At 41.3% G+C, this 23,809-nt stretch overlaps 3 protein-coding genes across 4 annotated transcripts in view; 2 read left to right on the top strand and 1 right to left on the bottom strand.

The window, feature by feature from the left end:
- LOC112569828 (autophagy-related protein 2 homolog B-like) overlaps window positions 1-23,809 on the bottom strand; it is a 54,331-nt gene that overhangs the window by 20,469 nt on the left and 10,053 nt on the right. The window lies entirely within an intron of this gene.
- Window positions 1,197-14,980, top strand: LOC112569829 (leucine-rich repeats and immunoglobulin-like domains protein 2). Of its 2 annotated transcripts, XM_025247842.1 has the most exons (3): window positions 1,197-1,492; window positions 1,811-3,552; window positions 11,949-14,980. In XM_025247842.1, exons 2-3 carry the CDS (start codon window positions 1,833-1,835, stop codon window positions 12,758-12,760), a joined length of 2,532 nt encoding a protein of 843 aa, XP_025103627.1. In that variant the 5' UTR covers window positions 1,197-1,492; window positions 1,811-1,832; the 3' UTR covers window positions 12,761-14,980. The 2 variants fall into 2 exon arrangements, with proteins under 2 accessions (XP_025103627.1, XP_025103629.1); XM_025247844.1 differs by lacking the exons at window positions 1,197-1,492; window positions 1,811-3,552 and adding an exon at window positions 8,520-8,816 and having other exon boundaries at window positions 10,210-14,980.
- LOC112569831 (leucine-rich repeat transmembrane neuronal protein 2-like) lies at window positions 17,428-23,752 on the top strand. The gene is made up of 2 exons (XM_025247847.1): window positions 17,428-17,515; window positions 20,754-23,752. The coding sequence occupies exon 2, from the start codon at window positions 20,776-20,778 to the stop codon at window positions 22,057-22,059; it is 1,284 nt and encodes a 427-aa protein (XP_025103632.1). The 5' UTR covers window positions 17,428-17,515; window positions 20,754-20,775; the 3' UTR covers window positions 22,060-23,752.

The raw sequence follows: 23,809 nt of genomic DNA on the forward strand, positions 1-23,809 counted from the left end.
AGTCAACAAAAATAGCATCTAACATCAAAGGCCAGTGCATCAAGGTGGAGTAGGAAAAGAAAATCAAAAATGGTTTAAAAGATCCCGATTTGATTTATATATAGTCTCGTGGAGGGTGGGGGAGAGTGGAAAACTCTGTCGACTGAATGAAGTGAAATCTGGCAATGTCATTTCAAATGCATAATTGTCTGATTCTTTTTCGACGCTGAATAGGGGATGGGGAGGAGTGGACACCTTGATCCTGCGTCTTCCCCCAGCCGTAGACAGGATGGTCGGCACGTAACTGTATGGGAGGGATGATGACGGGAAGGAGTTTCGTGAACTAGTTTCTGAGGCCACGTACTGGGTCTGTCCATAGACGTCTCTGGTCTGTCAAAGTGATAGATACACAGACTGATCAGGATCTCCTTCAGGCATGCCAACACCATCTATATTTTCATCTCCGTACTTGACATATTTTATGGTTTCCTCGACAACAGAATAATTGACATCAGTCTTGAGACTCCAACTCCTCTCTTAAACTGGGATGGGGATAACGTCCGGCCAGCGAAATCATTTGATCCGGCCCGCCAAGGCAATCACAGATTTCAGTAAATCTGTTTTTGTTCATAACATAAACGTATATTAAGTAAATAATAATAATAAAGGATATTTTTAGGGACGAACAAGGAACTTTCATTACGGGATAGACGGGACAGGCACGTGTACTTGTACTTCTCGTCTGATGCCTGCGGTCTACATGGACAATGTGGGAGAATAATACGTGCATGTGACGTTCACTCCAAGCCGAGAGTAGACCATTTCCATATGGATGTCGGCTGTTGATAAACGTAATTAATGTTCTTTGGCGAAATCGGCCCACACAAATTAAAAAAAATATATATATAATAAAGGATTGACTACAGGTAAGGTGACCAGACGTCCCGCTTTAGGCGGGACAGTCCCGCTTTTGACCTCGTGTCCCGCCTGAATATCGGGCTTTCTGGCTTTCTGGCAAGTCCATCAAATGTCCCGCTTGTCTTTAAAAATCACTTTTTTCGGCGTTCTTTGAAGGTGACGACACCATCATCGGCACGTGTCCCGCTTTCGCCCCCGAAACGTCTGGTCACCTTGCTACAGGCCTACAAGGGTCCAGCACATCCTGTACTGATAACAACCTTGTAGCACGTGACCGTCAGTTTCAGCCAATCAAACGCGCGTCTTCTGCGACACAAACACACGGAGGGGTGTAAACACGCGTAGGTGAGGACACTTCTTGCCTTGGTTGACTCACGCGTGTCGTGACACAGGTGTAAACAACTTTGCGGAAGCAAGTATTGCTGGTGTCTCGAATCCCAGGATACGATACGAAGTGATCGTCAGAAATGACAGCTCTGGACCTAGCGACTTCTTTCAAGTCACACTTTCTCCAGCTGGCCGACATCCTTACCTGTGCGTGCTTCAGCGACCCCTGATGCTGGTGACAAGCAATAACTAGGTCCCATACCTCCAGGTGAGTCGCCGTCGCCGTCGCCACTTGTGGCGGACAGACTAAACGCTTGTTTTGAAACAGCAACAGAACTGATGAACAGGAGTCTTACAACAGTAGAAACTCTCCATCCTTAAGATTTTTAATTGACTACATTGGTAATAATGTACTAATTACCACAATTTAAAACAAACAAACCAATCCATTTAGGACAGGCAAGTGTTCAATCATCAGCATGTTCACATATACATGGAAAATGGCTTTCACTCCACTGAGTCTGTAACAAGTACACCACTAAATATTTTTTCCATCAGTTACAGTCACTGCATTATTTTGTTGCAGGCACATACTACATACTGCTACTATGAAGACCTATGTGACACTGACTGCCCTTATACTGGGGTTCATGTGGCTGTCAACATCAAATGGTGAACCTTCACAGTGCACAGACTTAAGAACAGTCATTCCAAGTGGCTGCTCCTGCACTGGGGCTTTTATAAATGGTGCCATAAATGATTCACTTGTTGCCATTGATTGTCGTAAACAACAGTACACTCGAGTGCCAGTCATCACCGGGTCATCTACACATATCGTCTATGAAATGACCATGTCTGACAACAACTTAGTCACAATACCTGCAATGGCATTTCATGGACTACGAATCCAAAGACTGGATCTGCGCCACAACCTGCTGACAAGTTTTGATCCAAAAGCCTTTCTTGGACTGGAGAATGATATTGTGGAACTTTCTCTTGGTGCTCAGGCTGATATATCAATTCTAAACAACAGTCTAAAGACTCTGACTAGACTGAACACTCTGACTCTTGAGTACTTTCAGTTTCCTAACAACGACTTACTACGAGGTGGTGTGGTGTCTACAATGACTTCCTTAAGGTCACTGACCCTGAAGCACAATAATCTCATATATATCGAACCCCTCGCCCTGCCTTCTCAGCTCACCTATCTGGAATTAGACTATCAGTCTTTAGGTCCATATCTACCCATTGGCGCACTTCGATCAGTAAGACAGTTACAGACCTTAATTATGAAAAATACTGAACTTAAATATTTATCCAACAAAGCTTTTGAATATAACAGTCAACTCCAAACACTTCAGTTTGGCTACAACAGAATTGAAAAACTAGAAGATGGCTGTTTCACGGGGATTTATGACTTGCAAACGTTCTCTCTACATGAAAACAGAATACAAAATACCTCTGTTCTGGATCCTATTAAAAATCTCACAACTCTCAGCATGCTGGATGTGTCTGAGACAGGCATAAGTGACTTATCACCTGGAGTTCCCTTTCTTCAGAACAAAGCTAGCTTGCGCAGGCTGGCCCTTGAAAGCAATCAGTTGACCACATTAAAAGCCGCTGTTTTTCTTTCTCTTGGCTCTCTGACAACTCTCAGTCTTGCCAAAAACAGGATTTCCCAGATTGACAGCAGAGCTTTTGAGGGTCTGAGAGGGCTTCAGTCCTTGGATCTTAGCCAGCAGAACACAAGTCAAAATCTCATCTTACCGGCATCACTTCCAGGGCAAACACCAGGCTTGCAACAGCTTGTGTTGTCTGGGACACCAGTGGATGAAAGAACTCTATGGCAGAGAATTCCTTCTTTAACTTCTCTTCAAGTACTAAAGTTAGATGGCATAAGATTGAGTTCCATCAAGAATTATGCCCTCAGCCAGCTGACACAGTTGAAGGAGCTGTATCTCAATGCCACTACCATCACTGAAGTTACGCAAATGAAGTTTATGGGCCCACGTAATCTTGCAAAGCTTTACCTAGACAACAATGGAATAGATAGCATTAGCAATTGTGCTTTTTTCCAGTATTCCAGAGACCAAGGTCTTCAACTAAGCTTGACTGGAAACCGCCTTAAATGTGACTGTACTTTAAATTGGCTGCTGGAAGCCATAGATGAGAAGATGATCTTTGTTAGTCAGAGTGACACATGCGCCTCTCCTCCAGACAAAGCAAACAAGCTCTTAAATTCATTCAAACCTGGAAACTTTACATGCAGTTTTTCAAGAAGTGATCCACCATGCCTTGACCTCTATACCACTACTACCTTGCCAGCTGGTGCCATAGATAAATCTACCTAAGGTCCATATTTCTTAGACAAGCTTAGAGCTTCTGACTCCCAAATCTTTGTAAATGAAAGACCGAGTCAACAAAAAAAGCATATAACATTATTTTCTCATTATTTACTCGCTAATGCACTTTATGTTTCCATTACATAATACTGTAATGTTCTGCAGTGGAGAGAGAGAGAACAGAAAATGTCAACAGAGATGTCAGTTATTCATCACTTCTGTCATCAGCACTTGACACACCAGGTTTTTTCCCCCTTGTATCTGGGTTGTTCATAAGGCTCTTATTGTGATCTTCGCTAAAGGTATTGAGTTTTAACTTAAAGTCATGGAGCAATCTTAAGTGGTTTATTATGTCTAGGGCATGCCATGCAGAAGGCCTCCAACGCCTTTATTTTCCCTGATAAATCAAATACCAATCTATGCTGGCCCACTGCTCGGTGGAAAACATAAGTTTTCCAGCCACAGGCATGAACAGACTCAAGCCTGCGCCCTTCTACTCCTAAGTCAAGCGCACCAACGGTCTCTGAGAGTCAACTGAAATATTATCTTCTACTTTCTCTGGGGGTGAGCATCACTCATGGTCGACGCGTCGTTGTCTTGTGAATCTAACATCGATGCACTCTGCAAGTCCAAGTCAATACCTTCCCAGAATCAATCACATCCAACGATTTGTAGAAAAGGTATTTTCTACTTTTAGCACAGTTTGTTTAGAGTTTAGACCACCAACAGACAACAGTGGACTCGTCGTTGCCACGGCTCCGGCTGACACGATGGTCAAGGCGGGGCCCATAAATCTGACCAGTGACACGGGACACGCTGGCCTGAACACACGGCAGCGGAGTAAAAAAGTTTTAGTACCTGCGAACTTCCCTGAATCGGTCCAAGATCAAAGGGTGACCAGAGATGGAAGAAAGTTGTTGTTTGCTGGACTCAGTGTATGTCTATTGTATTGGAAGTTTACGCCAGCGCGAGGTTAGACTTAGGGTACTCTGATGTCATAAGAAAAGAACTGTCAATTGTGAACATTGGATTATGAACTGTGAACATTGTGTGAGGCGAGCGACATCGAAGAGATAAGTTTTAAAATTACAAGTTCAGACCTACATGTAAACTATATGTATTGTTTTATGGATCTTCCCTTTAAATTATACACTCTTTTTGTTTCATACATAAATATACATATTGATCTATTTTACTGATTCGGTGAATAGACATGTGTGAGTGTGGTAACGAAGTGCTGGAATCTTAATGAAGCGTGTTGAATGAAAGACAGAAAAGAATTATCCATTGACCGACAGAGCACTCAACCGTTACACCATTCACAGGAGCTGCCCCCAAAAGGTTCTGTGTTGTTGTGTTGTTCCCACTACAGCACCGCAGCTCTCTGCTCGTCGCTCTTCCTATCGCGTACTGGACAAGCTTCAAAGGGCTCAGAACTAAGTACTGTATATACTGCCGTCCACAGCAATAAGCAGAGCTTGCCACACCTCTCCTCCGCCAAGGGCTGTCAGTTTCAGCTTGATTACAAGATCGCCATGGTTTGTGTTATTGTGGTCTGCATGCCCCACGAGCTACTGACCACGTGGTCTTTCCGTTCTTGCTTGTAGCATCCTCCTCTCCGTGCCGAGCAGCAGATAGGAGACATTCAACAGACGCTCCTTCTATTCTGCTCCCAACCGTTTGTCCCTTTCTCTTCGAAATGTCTTCTGTGCTTTAAAGTCCGGTCTCAAAACCCACCTCTTTAAAAACAATGATCTGTATACACAGTTCTCTCTCTCCACTGCATGATCCAGCAAACTCTGTAACTTAAGTAATTATCGCTGTAAGAATTATTACCTGGCTATGGAGCCTGACTCGTTCTGATTCTCTCAAAATAACTGGTCATATTTTAGGCTGCTGTTTTGATTATATTCTAAGATTTTGTTGTGATGAGTTTGTTCCATTGCCACTGTATCATACACCAGTCAATATAAACACCTGTTTCCATCATCCCCTCTTGCTGTCTCCCCCACCAACCCCCAACACACACACAAAGAAAAAAAAAGGAAAGGAAGCACACGCAATGCATAGTACACACTCGTAGGTACAAGCACGAGCGCGCACATACACACTACCACCACACGCACTAAGCCTATGTTTAAGCAGAAAGCGGTGCCATAAAATTTAATCTCTGCTACTCTACATCTATTACTCCCAAAATACATTTCAATAATAATAAAGTGAATTTATATAGCGCTTTGCCACAAAAGCTTTTGTATGTAAACAGCACATAATATCAGAGATCGTATGTTGAACGTTTTTTGATGACTTGTTTTAAGCAACAGTTACAATATATGTAGCCCTTAAAACAGGTTTCTCCAGTCTTGACCTCAAAATAGCAAGTAGCAACACTCGCTATTCAAGAGATAATAATGCACGTATGATACTGCTTTTCTGGGGGGGGGGAAGGGGCAGGAAATAATTAGATTGCTGGGGAAAACCTATGACTAAATGGTGAGTATATATAAATACACCAACTTTTTTGTTCCACACATCGGTTGCTATCGACATCCTACTGGGACCCTTTTCTCTCTGCCCTGACCCATTACAGACAAAAACTCGAAATATTGCTCATATAACAAAAGTCGAGTTAATGAAACGGGATCAGAAGTCAAATGGCATGCATACTTTAGACGTAGGAGGAAAAAACACCTTCCTGAAGATTATGAGTCATTTGCTAAAAATAGTTTACTCGTAAAGCTATCCGGTTGTCTCTACTCCGGGTTATGAACACAATCACCCCGTCCTAGCGTGATAAACATTTGACAAGTATTGTCCCACACTCAACAACGTCCTCCAGTTAACCCTCATCAAAGCCCAACACTTCGCAAAACTTGGTGCCTGGGGGCGGGGGCTGTTTGTAAGGACTCTGCTACAGTTCTCTCCGTCCCCTCTCCTTGGCCTTTTTCTGGCGGAAAAAAAAAATGCTAATTTATGCAGATCTGTCGAGACCACTTGCCTTCCCGCCTAATCTTTAGCATGCTCCACTACCCCACCACCCTTTTTTAAAATTTATTTCCCGACCGCGCTTGAAAGCTTGCTTCGGTTAGCGATGACGGTCAAAGGAAAGTGCATCAAGGTGGAGTAGAAGAAAATCAAAAATGGTTTAAATGATCCCGATTTGATTTATATATAGTCTCGGTGGGTGGGGGTGGAAAACTCTGTCGACTGAATTAAGTGAAATCTGGCAATCATTCCAGCTCTTGACAATCACTTCCATTCGATCAACCCCCGATACGCCTTGTCAACCAGCCAATGTCATTTCAAATGCGTATTTGATTCTTTTTCGACGCTGAATAGGGGATGGGGAGGAGTGGACACCTTGACCCTGCGTCTTCCCCCGGCCGTAGACAGGATGGTCGGCACGTAACCGTAGGAGGGATGATGACGGGAAGGAGTTTCGTGAACTAGTTTCTGAGGCCACGTACTGGGTCTGTCAAAGTGATAGATACACAGACTCGATGGGATCTCCTTCAGGCATGCCAACACCATCTATATTTTCATCTCCGTACTTGACATATTTTATTGCTTCCCGACTACAAAATAATTGACATCAGTCTTGAGACTCCAACTCCTCTCTTAAACTGGGATGGGGATAACGTCCGCCGTCCGGCCAGCGAAATCATTTGATCCGGCCCGCCAAGGCAATCACAGATTTCAGTAAATCTGTTTTTGTTCATAACATAAACGTATATTAAGTGAATAATAATAATAGCGTACATTTTTTTAGGGACAAGCAAGGAATTTTCATTACGGGATAGACGGGACAGCTAGGCACGTGTACCTGTACTTCTCGTCTGATGCCTGCGGTCGACATGGACAATTTGGGAGAATAATACGTGCATGTCACCCCAAGTCGAGAGTAGAGCATTTCCATTTGGATGTCGGCTGTTGATAAACGCAATGTTCTTCGACGAAGTCGGCCCACACAATTAAAAAAAAAAGAAAAAAGGATTGTCTACAGGCCTACAAGGGTCCAGCACATCCTGTAATGATACAAACCTCGTTAAGAATCCGCGTGGCTGATTGAGAATAAGACTAAAACTAGTCCAATGACACCCGCAAAAACAAAGACACCGTCAAACTGGCTTGAGCGGTCGTTATCTATTGCTAAAAGGCTCCCCTCTCTGCAATTCGTGGTTTGGCCTGTTTCTGTTTAAGGAATTCCACCTTGTCACTTCCCGCCCTTTCGATTGTGATAAAAGTGTATCTAACTGCGTTCTCGCGCTAATATAATGGAAGAAAAAAATTTGCATAAGACCCGAGAGGGGGATCGAGTGAGAAAGATCAGAATTACGCCAAGCCAAAGACTACAGGCAGTCCTCAATTTACGACGTTGTTCCGTTCCTACGTCGCGTCGTAAACCACATACGTACATACTGTAAGTAAATAATTAACATACTGTAAGCAAGTACTTTTCCAATCCTAAAACAGTAATTTAATCACAAAACATAAAATACGTTTATAATTCTTCCGCTGCGCACCAAACACGAAGTCGGCGTAACGACGTTTACAACGTTAAAGTGGAAACAAGGCTTTATACAGTCAATGGGAAATGTGTCGTAACCACGAAACATCCTAACTCGGGGCCGACGTAGCACAGGGACTGCCTGTACAAGCTATTTCCCCTGAAGTGCCCACGTGGTCTCAACAACAAGACGCTAGTCGCTATGGTGACCCATGAGATCAATCCCTGTGAACAGGTGTTACATTCAGTGCCAAGTTCGTTTACCCCGCAATAATGACAATCGTTTCACTCGGCGGCACCCCGTGTGTACCTCTCGAGGAGTATTTCAGCCACTCCCTCCCCTGGCTGTCGTCCGCAGGTAACAGCGACAACGAGACTGTGCGCCATCACCCCGCCGCTGCGCACGACCTTGTAGCACGTGACCGTCAGTTTCAGCCAATCAAACGAGCGTCTTCTGCGACACAAACACACGGAGGGGTGTAAACACGCGTAGGCGAGGACACTTCTTGGCTTGGTTGACTCACGCGTGTCGTGACACAGGTGTAAATAACTTTGCGGAAGCAAGTATTGCTGGTGTCTCGAATCCCAGGATACGATACGAAGTGATCGTCAGAAATGACAGCTCTGGACCTAACGACTTCTTTCAAGTCACACTTTCTCCAGCTGGCCGACATCCTTACCTGTGCGTGCTTCAGCGACCCCTGATGCTGGTGGCAAGCAATAACTAGGTCACATACCTCCAGGTGAGTCGCCGTCGCCACTTGTGGCGGACAGACGAAGCGCTTGTTTTGCCAACTGTGCCACATCTTTCCCAAACATGACAGTCTCGACATCTAACACTTCCCAACTGTCTAATTGTTCCAGCTGTTCCCTCGTACACACACTAACGCCTGTTAGAAACGTGAGCCTTGTGAACCCCTGCTGGTCAGTTCACACACACATACTTGGAGACATTAACTATTCAACTCAAAACATGCTCACTTCAGGGCTCGCCTCTACAAAAAGGAAATCTCTGAAAATCACGTTACACACCTTTGTAAACCGTAATAGACTGAGTTAATTTTAATAACATGTTTGGGCGCAGGAATTATGGAGGACTAGTGTAATATATTTCTTCACTGAAACAAAATGTGATTATAAAATAGAAATTGCAACTATACGAAAATAGCACTCAACCTTTACCATTGTGGAATAAAGTGCACACAACACCACACCCACTCTCCCTTCTGTTACATTTGTTAGCTCCATTCCCATCTCCCCAATGGGACCATACCCAAAACTTCTGTTCAAGCACCAAACTCCTATAACTCTTCTGCAATGTCATCTTAATATCAGTAAACCACAGGTGCAACTGCTTTTAACCAATGAGCAGTCATAAACATGAAAAATACGTCAAGATCATGGAAAGAAGAAATGGTCTTGGTGCACTTTCATCCTTCAGGAGATAACATTCACTCAACAAATTCACATTCTACTTGCAATATACTACAACAGCTTCTGTGTACTTAATCTTTGTATTGTCAGACCCCCAACACCCCCCCACACCACAATTTGATAGCAAGGATCTTATAATGTGCAATATAAACCTCAATTTCTTTTCCACAACTCTGCCCAGCATTGTTGCTGCAGTGTAGGCCAAATGTGTTCACTACTGTCCACCCCCTTTTCCCTTTATCTAATTGGAGCCTTTTCTTAAAATATCTTTTAATAATAAGAATGAAACTTCATGTGGATATTATGTATAATGAAAGATGATTTTTGTTAAATTTTCACATAAAGGTTTTTTTCTGTTTTCACATAATTTCTTGTTTCCAAATGTGTGTTTGCTTGCATGCAACCATAATGCAAGAGCATATGCTTGGAAGAGATCTGAAACAGCAACAGAACTGATGAACAGGAGTCTTACAACAGTAGAAACTCTCCATCCTTAAGATTTTTAATTGACTACATTGGTAATAATGTACTAATTACCACAATTTAAAACAAACAAACCAATCCATTTAGGACAGGCAAGTGTTCAATCATCAGCATGTTCACATATACATGGAAAATGGCTTTCACTCCACTGAGTCTGTAACAAGTACACCACTAAATATTTTTTCCATCAGTTACAGTCACTGCATTATTTTGTTGCAGGCAGATACTACATACTGCTACTATGAAGACCTATGTGACACTGACTGCCCTTATACTGGGGTTCATGTGGCTGTCAACATCAAATGGTGAGCCTTCCCAGTGCACAGACTTAAGAACAGTCATTCCAAGTGGCTGCTCCTGCACTGGGGCTCTTATAAATGGTGCCATAAATGATTCATTTGTTGCCATTGATTGTCGTAAACAAAACTACACTCGAGTGCCAGTCATCACCGGGTCATCTACACATATCATCTATGAAATGACCATGTCCGACAACAACTTAGTCACAATACCTGCAATGGCATTTCAAGGACTACGAATCCAAAGACTGGATCTGCGCAACAACCTGCTGACAAGTTTTGATCCAAGAGCCTTTCTTGGACTGGAGAATGATATTGTGGAACTTTCTCTTGGTGCTCAGGCCAATATATCAATTCTAAACAACAGTCTAAAGACTCTGACCAGACTGAACGCTCTGACTCTAGAGTACTTTCAGTTTCCTAACAACGACTTACTAGATGGTGTGGTGTCTACAATGACTTCCTTAAGGTCACTGACCCTGAGGCACAATAATCTCATATCTATCGAACCCCTCGCCCTGCCTTCTCAGCTCACCTATCTGGAATTAGACCATCAGTCCATAGGTCCATATCCACCCATTGGCGCACTTCGATCAGTAAGACAGTTACAGACCTTAATCATGAAAAGCACTGAACTTCAATATTTATCCAACAAAGCTTTTGAATATAACAGTCAACTCCGAACACTTCAGTTTAGCTACAACAGAATTGAAAAACTAGAAGACGGCTGTTTCACGGGGATTTATGACTTGCAAACGTTCTCTCTACATGAAAACAGAATACAAAATACCTCTGTTCTGGATCCTATTAAAAATCTCACAACTCTCAGCATGCTGGATGTGTCTGAGACAGGCATAAGTGACTTATCACCTGGAGTTCCCTTTCTTCAGAACAAAGCTAGCTTGCGCAGCCTGGTCCTTGAAAGCAATCAGTTGACCACCTTAAAAGCCGCTGTTTTTCTTTCTCTTGGCTCTCTGACAACTCTCAGTCTTGCCAAAAACAGGATTTCCCAGATTGACAGCAGAGCTTTTGAGGGTCTGAGAGGGCTTCAGTCCTTGGATCTTAGCCAGCAGATCACAAGTCAAAATCTCATCTTACCGGCATCACTTCCAGGGCAAACACCAGGCTTGCAACAGCTTGTGCTGTCTGGGACACCAGTGGATGAAACAACTCTGTGGCAGAGAATTCCTTCTTTAACTTCTCTTCAAGTACTAAAGTTAGATGGCACAAGATTGAGTTCCATCAAGAATTATGCCTTCAGCCAGCTGACACAGTTGAAGGAGCTGTATCTCAATGCCACTAACATCATTGAAGTTACGCAAATGAAGTTTATGGGCCCACGTAATCTTGCAAAGCTTTACCTAGACAACAATGGAATAGATAGCATTAGCAATTGTGCTTTTTTCCAATATTCCAGAGACCAAGGTCTTCAGATAAGCTTGACTGGAAACCGCCTTAAATGTGACTGTACTTTAAATTGGCTGCTGAAAGCCATAGATGAGAAGATGATCTTTGTTAGTCAGAGTGACACATGCGCCTCTCCTCCAGACAAAGCTAACAAGCTCTTAAATTCATTCAAACCTGGAAACTTTACATGCAGTTTCTTAAGAAGTGATCCACCATGCCTCGACCTCTATACCACTACTACCTTGCCAGCTGGTGCCATAAACACTTCGCCAACAGTTAAGCCATCTCTTAGTATCACTGTGGTAGAGAAGAGCAATGTATCTATTCAAGTCCAATGGGTTCTAACAACAAACTATCCAAACCTTGATTACTTTAGGGTGATACACACAGAGCAGGAATCATCTGCAAGAACTGTTTCTGGTGAAATCCCTAAAACACAAAATATCTACTTGATTTCAGGGTTGTCTCCTGGACACTCTTACAGCATTTGTATCTATGCCTATGACATATTAAATAATGATGTCTATAGTTGTAAAGTTGTAAATACCTTATATTCCAATGGTGACAGTTCAGAAAAAATTGGTAACAACAGCCATGAAATTGGCATCATAGTAGGTGCCTCTGTGGCTGGTGTGGTGCTGCTGGCCATTTTGGGTGCCATCGTGTATGTTGTGTTCTTGCGAAAGCGGGCAGAGAGCAAGACTCCAGCACAGCCTCATGTCTTCTCGCCAAGTGAGCTGCCCAATATGGGAAGTGAATCCAAGAGCTTCACAAGAGAAAAAGACAATCACCACAGGGTGGGCCGAGCCTTAAATGCTGACATGAAGGTCAACGCTATCAGTGGGACAAATATTCCAGACACAGGAGGTCGACACTCGGCAGGAAGTTACCAATACCTTGACGAAAACAACATGTTAAATTCTCAGTTTCCCTCAGCTACGTCCTTGTCTGCAAATAACATAAATGGCAGAAATGTGCCATCTATGTCTCCTTCACAAGCAAGCAGTGAAGTTCCTACAACTTATCTCAACATGGGGTTCATCAGAGACAGTAGCAGCTTCTGAGGGGAAAGAAACCTCAAAGATTGTCACTAGAGAGCACTGGACTGAGAAGATAAAAAAAACAATTTTTTTCCACGTGAATGCTGTTTATAAATAACAGAGTTGTCATTCTTTAATTAGCAGTGCAGATGTGCCAGAAGGCATCTTTAATTTGGCAGCAGAAAAACAGCTTTTTATATGCAGTTTGTCTTTTTGGCAGTACTTTTTTTGTGTGGAAATTTCATGTTACTTCACAAGCAATAATTGCATTGAAACTGCCAGTCAATGTATGTATAAACATTGCTTTACAAAAGCAAATTTTAATCTGAAGAACTGAATCTCCCTTTCTCGGTGATAAAACTTGAATGGTGACCAAGTAGAACAATAAAAAAAAGTTTATGAAAGAAAGCAAAATGTGTGAAAACAAATCTCAAAGATTTTGTTCTGAAACAGGAAGAAACTGTTCAAGGCAATCTGCCTTTGTACAGTGTATGCATGATTCTCACAATAATTCTCAGAAAATGTGGAAATCAGCAAGTAGCTGGCTGCATACAAACATTACAATAAAGCAGATGCCAGCTTTTCCATGAAGAAAGTAAGTTACATTTCAGAGTTGTGTCATACACATTGGGTGCACAATATGGCAATTGTGTATAATCCCTCTCTCTTCTTATTTTGTATGTTAGTGCATGTTTCAGTCATTATGTATGAATGTGGTATATGTATTTTTTTTTATTGTAAAATAGAAAAATAAAATTGTACAAAATACACCATGCAATACAGCTATTGCATGTGCTCAAAGTATAATATATAGATGTCTTCCAACAAGCTTGCTTAGATGACTAAGTCTATGATAGCTGGTGGATTTCACTTTTCTATATATAACAAAATAATAGTATTCTTAAATTCTTGTACCCAAAACTACAAGCCTAAGTAACAGTGTAATGCAACACATACTATTTTTGTTATTGTATTAGGCTGATTTCTGGATGCATAATGGTCCAATTCAGTCGAAAAGTTTTTTATCATCAAATATTATTCTTATTAACATGAAGCACAAAAAAGAAGTTTCTTCACTGTTCATATAATGAAAGGCTGCTGAAACTTGGTGAGAGAACACCTCATAATGAAACTACTCTTCAATGCATCTGCTCAGATTACATGTCCCGGTATTTTCCTCAAAATTTCCTAACCTGTTTGTTATATGCCTAAAATATATATATTGAGAGAGAGATAACCTATGATACTCAATTTGTTCTTAAATGGTTTACACGTTCTTTCCACTTTTTTAAGCGGGGAATGGACTGCAGGAAGGTGATGCAGTTAGCTCCTTTTGCATTCTAGTACATGTACTACCGGTACATGATCTTACACTAGCCAGCCTTGTGAGAGCTTTCTCATGCCAAGCCTTATGACAGCTTTCTCGCACCAAGCCTTAAGAGAGCTTTCTCATGCCAAACGGTGGCCTATACTTATGTCTTACATCTCTTTCAAGGTAACTTCCAGCATTCCATTTAAAAGAAAATTACTCCATCAAGTGGTTTTGTTTGCTGTTTCTATCATATATATATATTCTGACACATTCTTCAATGAATCTATGTCTTCAAAATGTATTGAAAGAAGTGTTGTAAATATGTATCATATGTGATAAATTCATGTTTCTGCACAAACATACAGCTTTTTTTTTTGGCCTGTTACTTCTAACATGAGTTTAAAAGTAATCCAATCATAACTAAATTATTGTATAAACTGCAAAAATGTGTTTATGAAATCAAAGTTATGATTTTATGTGTCCATATTCTAGCATACATTTATTTAAAATATGAAAGAAAAATTGAGATGAGTGTTTTTTCCTATTATTGTTGAGCAATTATGCATTTGAACAATATTTGGATTTCTATGTAAATATTGCGGAAAAGCTATGCAAAACTTATTTCATTTGTGAGTTTCTTGTTGTATGAACTTATTATTATTAACTGACCTGTGTATAGATTCTTCATATTCAAATGTAGGTTGGGCGATGTCAATCTTTTTTTTTTCTTCCTGAGGGTCTTTCATTCAGATTGGTGTCCTATGACAACATCCTATCAGCATTTAATAATTCTCTTAGTGTCGTGCCCAAATCAGAAAAGGGAGTCGAGTGTATTTGCATGGCTTACTGATAGCATTCTTCTACAAGCTGTACGATTGTAGCATCACTGACATGGGTAATGAGCAATTTGAATCAAAGTGAAGTTCTGAGTCTGCACCAAGATTACAAGAAAATCACTGATTACAAGAAAACAAGCGAAAAAGGATCATGAAGGAATTTTTTAAATAGTAAACAGTGAGTTTCTTTCTGTCTTTAAGCATAATTGTTTCCAGAAATTTTATTTGCGCCGATAATTTCCTTGTCTCTTGTACCATTGACATTATCTTTCTCTCTTACCTCACTCCTTTTGAACAGGGAAACTATAGAGGAAGGGTAGGAAATATCTGGAAAGGCGGGATATGAAGAAATATGTTCCCATTTTTTATGGCACCAGCTGTCTTTCTAACAGACAGGTGATATGAAGACTGCAGCTCCCATCTTTCATGATAATGACATGAGACCGACAGATGTAGAGTGCAGCTGTCGCTCAAAGAACGGGGGAGGGGAGACTGGTGTTTTATGCCAAACCAACATGTAAAGCTACATCACGGCAAGGCAGCCCTCACTGTATTGGTGACAGGAGCTAACCGCTGCGCCACCGGACCGCCTGTTCAAAGTACGGCTTCCATAAATGTCGACTTTATGATTCATATCTTCCGTGGTGGTATCTGATGGCATATTTAGCAATACAAGATTTATATAAAGTGAAGCTGTCGTCAGTTGACGTGGGCAACACCCCTCCCTTGATCACTATCTTGTGTCAGGGCAGGGGAGAGAATTTTACGACGCGCTTTGACTGAGGTGTGAAAAGGTAATAAAGTTTGAAAAGGTGCGCCCTCAGCCGGGTGTCTATCCGACTGCACAATGAGCACCGCTTCAGCCAAATCCAAGTTTTTGTGTCATGAGATCTCCAGCCGTTATATCTCCAAACTGCAGTTGACATATGTAGTCGTCTGACAGTTGTACTGTCGCCGCTCTTCCAACTAAGTATCCATTTAGTCAGCTACTCAGACTTTCTGCGATTTTTTTTTTTCTCTCGTTAAGTTGCCGATATTCGGGCTGAACTAGATATTTGTACCCTGTCCAATGTCAGAAACTGTGACTGTTATGCCTGAGAATGATATGAAGAACACTGCTCTTATATCCAAACCCACACGTATGCTTGATCTGATCCCGACCAACATTCTCTTTGAGTGTTTTAATTTGCCCTCCTGTATTAGACCCACATTATCAATCACGGTTTGACATCAGGTGTTCCCAATCACCCAAGACTGCTGTGGTTAAACCCCTTCTAAAGCTTTCATTTTACGTAAATGAAGCCTTGTCTTGATGTAAAAAATAAGAAAAATTACCTCCCTGTTCCGAATTTGTCCTTTTCCCCTAAGATGCTAAAAAAATAAATAAATAAATAAAAATAAAATACCCCCAAAACAATTGTTAATTTATCTTGATCAACAGTCTCACCTCAGATGGCACGCACTGCTTTTAAGAATTTCGAATCATGTATCTTCGAAGTTAAGTCTTGGATGGTTGTAAGCAAAATCAGACAATGATGAAAAGACGGCTCTGCTGATTCATAGAAAGTCAGTCATGCTTCTTGACGCAGTGCCTGAATTCATTAGAATGGCACATGTTTCACTTTCCTCTCCAGCCAGGAACCTGTGATGTCTGCTATGTATTTAGACAAGTTTGTTTCTAACCTGCAGAACTGCATATTTGCGCGACGCAATATCAGCACAGCCAATAAAGTATCTTTCCGATCGAGCTGCCTACATCCTCCATGTACCTTTATCAAGACGTGACTGCTGGTATTCTCGTTAGTCCGGCTGCCCTTCAACAGCTCCAAGCACACAAATGATCATACAAAACCTTTTTTCCTTATTCTCCATCGGCTCCCTGTCCAGGTTCGTAAGGATATAAGCCTGCTTCGGTTCTTCGCAAGCCCTGCCCCTTCTTCTCGTCCTCCTAACTCGCTACACTCTAAGCAAGCATCTCCGTGCTAATACAGAAACTCGCATCCTTTCTGTTTCTGAATAGGACGAAAGCATTTGTCTCGTTAAACAAAAATAAGATCACAGGGGGTGAGTGGTGTGTACGGCGTCAATGCACAGGTGACAGCACCTTCCAGTTGCTTGAGTTTTATCTTGCCCCGAGACAACCAAGAAAATGTACACCTTCGTCGCCGCCGTCACGACAGAGGGATGGTGGAGTGTTATTAAAATCGTCTGTCGTCAGCTTCAGACTATAACCTAGAGCAGACCTGGGCAAAGGCCGGCCCGCGGGCCGGATCCGGCCCGCCTCCTGTCTCTGACCGGCCCGCCCGCTGGCGAAGGATAGTATATATACTATACATACAGTACTGGGTAAAACTGAGTTAACTTTATTAGTCCGGCCCTCTAAAACCATCCCAATTTCTCATGCGGCCCCTTGGGAAAATTAATTGCCCACCCCTGACCTAGAGTCCTAGACTAACCCCAAACTATAAAGTAGTAAACCTTTAAATGTCTGGTGGTTGTATTTGATTGGTTAACTTGTGTGACGTCGTCCCGTCTAAGTCATGCGCACAGAGGGTAGGACTACATGGCACTTGGACCTTTGCGAAAGCATCAGCCAACAGCGAAACTCTGAAGCAGCAACTAGAACTCTAGGTGAGTCGCCGTCTGAGACAGTTACGTTAATCGGGTGCCAAAATTAATGCCAAAAAAAAAATTAAAAAAGAATCCTATCATCCAGTTCATTAAAACCTGTTCATTAATGGCACACAACGCCACACATTTCCATTTGTTCAACTGGCTCAGCTCTGTTGCCTTTTCAGACGTGACAGCTGAGTTGCTTTATTCTCCTCTGATTTTTCTACTTTCTTGTGCAACGTCTCTGTTTATTCATACCCATTGGTTTTAGAAGCATACTGGATTTTTGTCTTTAGCTTTTTTATGTTTTTGATTTACTGCTTGTAATTGCCCTCCTTTCTGCTGTGGATTTGACTTTAACGATTGACGTTCTCTGCCATTACATAGATTGTAGATCGAATTCTTGTTGCTAAGACTGTTTTCTATTTTCTAAAACTTAGCCTCACTTGACATCCTCATTTAGTATCTATTACTGTGTTTGCCTTGGTTTAGATTCTTTGTAACCTCCCTGCATTTCATTCTTGTAGTAGTTTTCATTTCACCAACGCTTTGGTCTACAATGTTAAATGAATATACACTTTATCTACATTCTACAAGACAGTTCAGTTAGTAATGTTGAATCCCCTTGCTAATCCTCAACTTACAGCCTGTTAAAACTTTGAGGAAATTTTCCCTTTATTTTGATTTTGTGAATGCCGACACCCCACCGAGTCCACGGATTCAAATCCGCCGCTAGCATTCTTTGAAAAAATCCACCACTTGCTCTACCGCTCGCCCTTTTTTTGTTGCATGTCCCTCCACATATTTCTCATACTGAAAGCTACTCATTTTTGAACCCCCTCCCTCCATTTTTCATTTATTGCTACTTCCCTCCTCGTCTTCCTCTGCTGAATAACGACACTTATTCTTATCTGATTCCTCTTTGCGTTTTCTATATTTGTCTATTGCTAGTCATCAGTACTGTTGTTCATTCTTCCCTTCTATCTAAACTCAAGTTATGCTATAAATATTTGTTTTGTGCTATTAATAAAGCGATGGCTGTTGACTAGAATGTAGCAATAATAATAATGATTTATATAGCGCCTTTCCAAAAAATATGCTCAGAGCGCTTTACATGAATCACACATAGATGAAATTATCCACAACCACACCCCCTGTTTCCATATAACAGACACGCTCACTTCTACAACATACACTACTCACACAAACTTAATTACAGGCACGCGTTATGCACGAGCATGGTCAGGACAGGGTCACAGTGAAGTCGTCGTTCTGAAAAGATGAGTCTTAAGTTTGGACTTAAGGTGGTAAAAGAATCAGAGTGTCGATGGGTGACGGGTAATCTGTTCTAAGTTGATGGGGCTTGATAGGAGAAAGAACTCTGTCCATACGTCTTTGTCTTAGTGGGACTCGATAAGCTTGGTATCAGATGAGCGAAGAAGTCGTGCGGGTGTATAGACGGGAGTGAGTTCGGAGAGGTACCGAGGACCAGTGCCAGAAACGGCAAAGTAAGTCAAAGTGAAAAGTTTGTAAGCTATACAGTCTATCATTGGCAGCCAGTGAAGAGAGCGTATGATAGGTCATAGGTGATATATGTTCATATCTAGATGGTCTGCAGATAAGGCGAGGAGCGTTAGTCTGGATCCTTTGAAGTCTGTCAAGTAGATATTTAACTAAAAGAGAATTACAATAGTCGTTCCTCGATAGCACAAAGGCACAGTTTTAGTTGCATCAGTGGTGAGATAATAACGAATGGTACTGATCCTACGAAGTTCTAGGTAAGCAATTCTGCAGACACGAGAAATATGCGGATGAAAAGTCAGACCCGTATCAAGAATGACTACCAAGCTGTGGAGAGAGACAGAGAAAGGAATAGTTTAGTCGTTTAAAGATGTATCACCTAAAACATTTTCAATCAAATTCTCTCGCAATGCTGAATATATGTACTAGTTCGGCAACATGTCGAACTGCTGGCACAAAAGCACGTTGTTTCAAAGACCAAGGAAACTCTCTCTTAAATTGTTGCTCTTAAACACGCACGTCAGCATTGCTAAACGTTCTCTTCGTTTTTGTTTTGTTTTGGGGTTTTTTTTTTTTTTTGCTATTCTTAAAATGAGGCATTATTCTGTATGAATTTTTTTTTGCTTCTCTGTGTTATGCTTCAATAAATGTGAATAGATCGGAGATTTATGAAGTTTGTAAAAATGGGTAGAAAATTGTTAATTTCTTGCATATTTCCACTCTATACGTATGCGCTAGACGGCTAGAGAAAATCCAATAGTTCATTCGGAGAAGAAATTTCAACTACAGTAAATCCTGTGATGTGCAGACCCTCTTACTAACGAATATTACGCGATAACATTGTCCCATTACTTTCGAGGCGATGTGCGTTTTTAACCAGTGAAATACGGATTCGTTTTCGTCATCTGGTGTAGCCAGATAAATCACTTCTTTTCCTGGTCATTTGCACCAGTCGTATGAAGTCATAGCAAGCAATGGGGTATGATGGTCTCGACATCTAACACTTTTAAAAATACATGTATATATGCCGAGGACCCGAATCCGCTGCCTAGGATGACATAACTCCAAGGCTCTGTAAAGCTGTCGTCGACCAAGGCGACCAGTGATAACGTAATCCACATCATATCCAGCTGCTAGCACAAAACTAACGTAAATTTCAGACGTCACTTTTTCCCAGCTTTAAACCTGCGGTTTATAAAGGGATGCGGCTTGTTTGCGGATTTTTCAGATTCCAATTGATTTTTCGATGGGCTCCATGTTAAACTGTAAACTGTTCACATTTTAAAATCAAAGCCACATATAACTGAAGCATTCAGATCAGTTGCTGAAGCACACAAACCTCATCACGCCGAAAACGACACGAAATTATTACAATGCAGCTTTCCAGTCGTATATATCTGCGGCGGAGGATGAGTTGTGTTCAACAAGCACCTTGCAGACATGAGATGGCCGGTATGATTCCTCCTACCCCAACCTTCTGTACTATACACCAAAGGCTTTGGCATTGTTTTTTTTTTTTTCTTTTTTAACAATAAGCATAAATGACCGCTCTTCAGCATCATGTGAAAAAAAGAACTAGTAGCAAATCGGAGAAAATTCAAGAGACACAAGCATTTAAACATTAACATTGTCACCCCTGCAGGTCAAAACAGTTTTCACTGCATTGAGTCTTCAAGGAATATGCCACCAATTACTTTTTTCCATCAGTTAGTCACTGTGTATTATTTTGTTGCAGGCAAACGCTACATACTGCTACTATGAAGACCTATGTGACACTGACTGCCCTTATAATGTGGTTTGTGTGGCTGTCTACATCAAATGGTGAGCCTTCCCAGTGCACACAGTTGAGAACAGTCATTCCAAGTGGCTGCTCCTGCACTGGGGCTCTTATAAATGGTGCCATATATGACTCCCTTGTTGCCATTCACTGTCATAAACAACAGTACACTCGAATGCCAGTCATCACTGGGTCATCTACACATATCATCTATAAAATGACCATGTCTGACAACAACTTAGTCACAATACCTGCAATGGCATTTCATGGACTACGAATCCAAAGACTGGATCTGCGCAACAACCTGCTGACAAGTTTTGATCCAAAAGCCTTTCTTGGACTGGAGAATGATATTGTGGAACTTTCTCTTGAAGCTCAGGCCGATATATCAATTCTAAACAACAGTCTAAAGACTCTGACCAGACTGAACACTCTGATTCTGGAGCACTTTCAGTTTCCTAACAATGACTTACTAGATGGTGTGCTGTCTAGAATTATTTCTTTAAGGTCACTGACCCTGAAGCACAATAACCTCATATATATCGACCCCCTCGCCCTGCCTTCTCAGCTCACCTATCTGGAATTAGACCATCAGTCCATAGGTCCATATCCACCCATTGGCGCACTTCGATCAGTAAGACAGTTAAAGACCTTAATTATGAAAAACACTGAACTTCAATATTTATCCAACAAAGCTTTTGAATATAACAGTCAACTCCAAACACTTCAGTTTGGCTACAACAGAATTGAAAAACTAGAAGACGGCTGTTTCACGGGGATATATGAGTTGCAAACGTTCTCTCTACATGAAAACAGAATACAAAATACCTCTGTTCTTGATCCTATTAAAGACCTCACAGCTCTCAGCATGCTGGATGTGTCTGAGACAGGCATAAGTGACTTATCACCTGGAGTTTCCTTTCTTCAGAACAAAGCTAGCTTGCACAGCCTGGTCTTTGAGAGCAATCAGCCGACCACCTTAAGAGATGACATTTTTCTTTCTCTTGGCTCTCTGACAACTCTCAGTCTTGCCAAAAACAGAATTTCCCAGATTGACAGCAGAGCTTTTGAGGGTCTGAGAGGGCTTCAGTCCTTGGATCTTAGCCAGCAGATCACAAGTCAAAATCTCATCTTACCAGCATCCCTTCCAGCGCAAACACCAGGCTTGCAACAGCTTGTGTTGTCTGGGACACCAGTGGATGAAACAACTCTGTGGCAGATAATCCCTTCTTTAACATCTCTCAAAGTACTGACATTAGATTAAAGCAGCTATATCTCAAAGCCACTAACATTATTGAAATCCTGCAAATATAACTGATGGACCCAAGTTATCTTGCAAAGCTTTATCTAGACATTATGGAATAAGCAGGTGAGCACCTGTGCTTTCTTCCAGTATTTGAGAGACCAAGCTCAACAGAAGATGAGAAGACAATCTCTGTTCAAAAAGAAACATGCAATCCCCATCAGGTATAGCCAACAATATCTTAAGCTTACTCATCTGGAAACTTAACCTGCAATTTTTCATGGATTGATCCACTATGTCATGACCTCTATGACCACCACTACATCACCAACTGGTGCAATAAACAATGGACCAGCAGTTGACACTCAACATCACTGTAGTTTTAAAAAAAACAAACCCAAACAACAGCTATGTTGAAATCCAACAGGCTACCACAAACTAAACCTTGAAACATCACGGTGATACAATGTAAATAAACTGATTTTGATGATGGCACAGGAAAGAACAGCCACAAATTTGGCACTATCGCTGGCTGTCTTTGCTTGAAGATATCTGTGACAATCCTCTATAGAAATAGCGCACAGAATAAAAAACACTAATCTGATAATGCAACATCAATTATTAGTACAAAGAAGAAAAAAAAAAGAAAGATGGTAGCAACTGTGGAAAGAACCCCATAAAGATGCAATGAAGAGATGTTTTGAGAATCAACGAAAATTACCAAACTGTCATGAATTTGGCACAACTCAATCAAATGGGAAATACAAACAAGAAGAAATCTTATCTTTTGTTAAAACTTAAAAAATACCTTGTTGCATACATTCACATTTTTGTTTCCAAAAAAAGTATCATAAAGTGTGTATAACACACTGAGTGGTAGCAAATGATAAGGGCCCTGCGGTTGAAGTACACATTTTCTTGTTTGTTTGGTTTTTTTAAAAATGCTTTAAGATGTTCATGGGTATCACTTGAGTTTTGATGAACTGGGTGGTTGCTTCGAATTTAATTCTGCTCGTCTCACAGTTTGTTCTCAGATCTGATGCTATGCGTGTGCACAAGAAATACTGCCTCCAGACTTGGCTCACATGCACCAGCGAGTGCCTAAGGCACACACAACAAAAACAGCTTAATCACTTGGTGGCAACTAAATTGAAGTAGACAGAGCTAATGTATCACTCTATTTTGAATAAATGGCCATGAATACTGCTCTGATCAAAATAACTACAAATATCCTGTCTGCTATAGATGTGTCTAATCCTAACCCTGATCCTTCTGCTGCTTTTGACATAACTGATATTACCCTTATTCACAGCTTTGACTGGTTTGTTTCATCATTTTGATAGGACTCAGTTATAGTCAATGGGTGAATTTTCTGCACCAGTTCCTGTTAGCTGTGAAGTTCACGTACACTAAGCAGCTCTCCACTTTGATACAATTTCATTCTATTTCTCGTCACTCTTTAGCACTCTATTCTCCCTGTCAGACACACATTGCCATCCAAAGCATTCAGCTTTATTTGACATATTCTGTTTACGAAGATTTTCATTTGTGTATGTTTTGCGTATCACTGCATGTCATTATTAGCTAGTCTTTTTTTATATTTCATTTCCTTGATTTTTATTATCAGCCAGTGCAAAGAGTACAATCTGTTTTGGCCATGATGCAGCATGATACAAATATTCAATTAAACACTACCAGGCAACCCAAACAAGACCTGAAGGAAAGGGATCACTGGATAGACAACAAAGGGGACAGATGAAAGGAAGGAACA

Source organism: Pomacea canaliculata, linkage group LG8 (assembly GCF_003073045.1).
Source record: "Pomacea canaliculata isolate SZHN2017 linkage group LG8, ASM307304v1, whole genome shotgun sequence".
Lineage (NCBI taxonomy): Eukaryota > Metazoa > Mollusca > Gastropoda > Architaenioglossa > Ampullariidae > Pomacea > Pomacea canaliculata.

Excerpts from the sequence above, each read along its gene's own strand:
- LOC112569831 (XM_025247847.1), top strand. The coding sequence starts at position 20,776 with ATGAAGACCTATGTGACACTGACTGCCCTTATAATGTGGTTTGTGTGG.
- LOC112569829 (XM_025247842.1), top strand. The coding sequence starts at position 1,833 with ATGAAGACCTATGTGACACTGACTGCCCTTATACTGGGGTTCATGTGG. Across the intron at positions 3,553-11,948 it reads CACTACTACCTTGCCAGCTG|GTGCCATAAACACTTCGCCA; the intron begins GTGCCATAGATA and ends CCTTGCCAGCTG.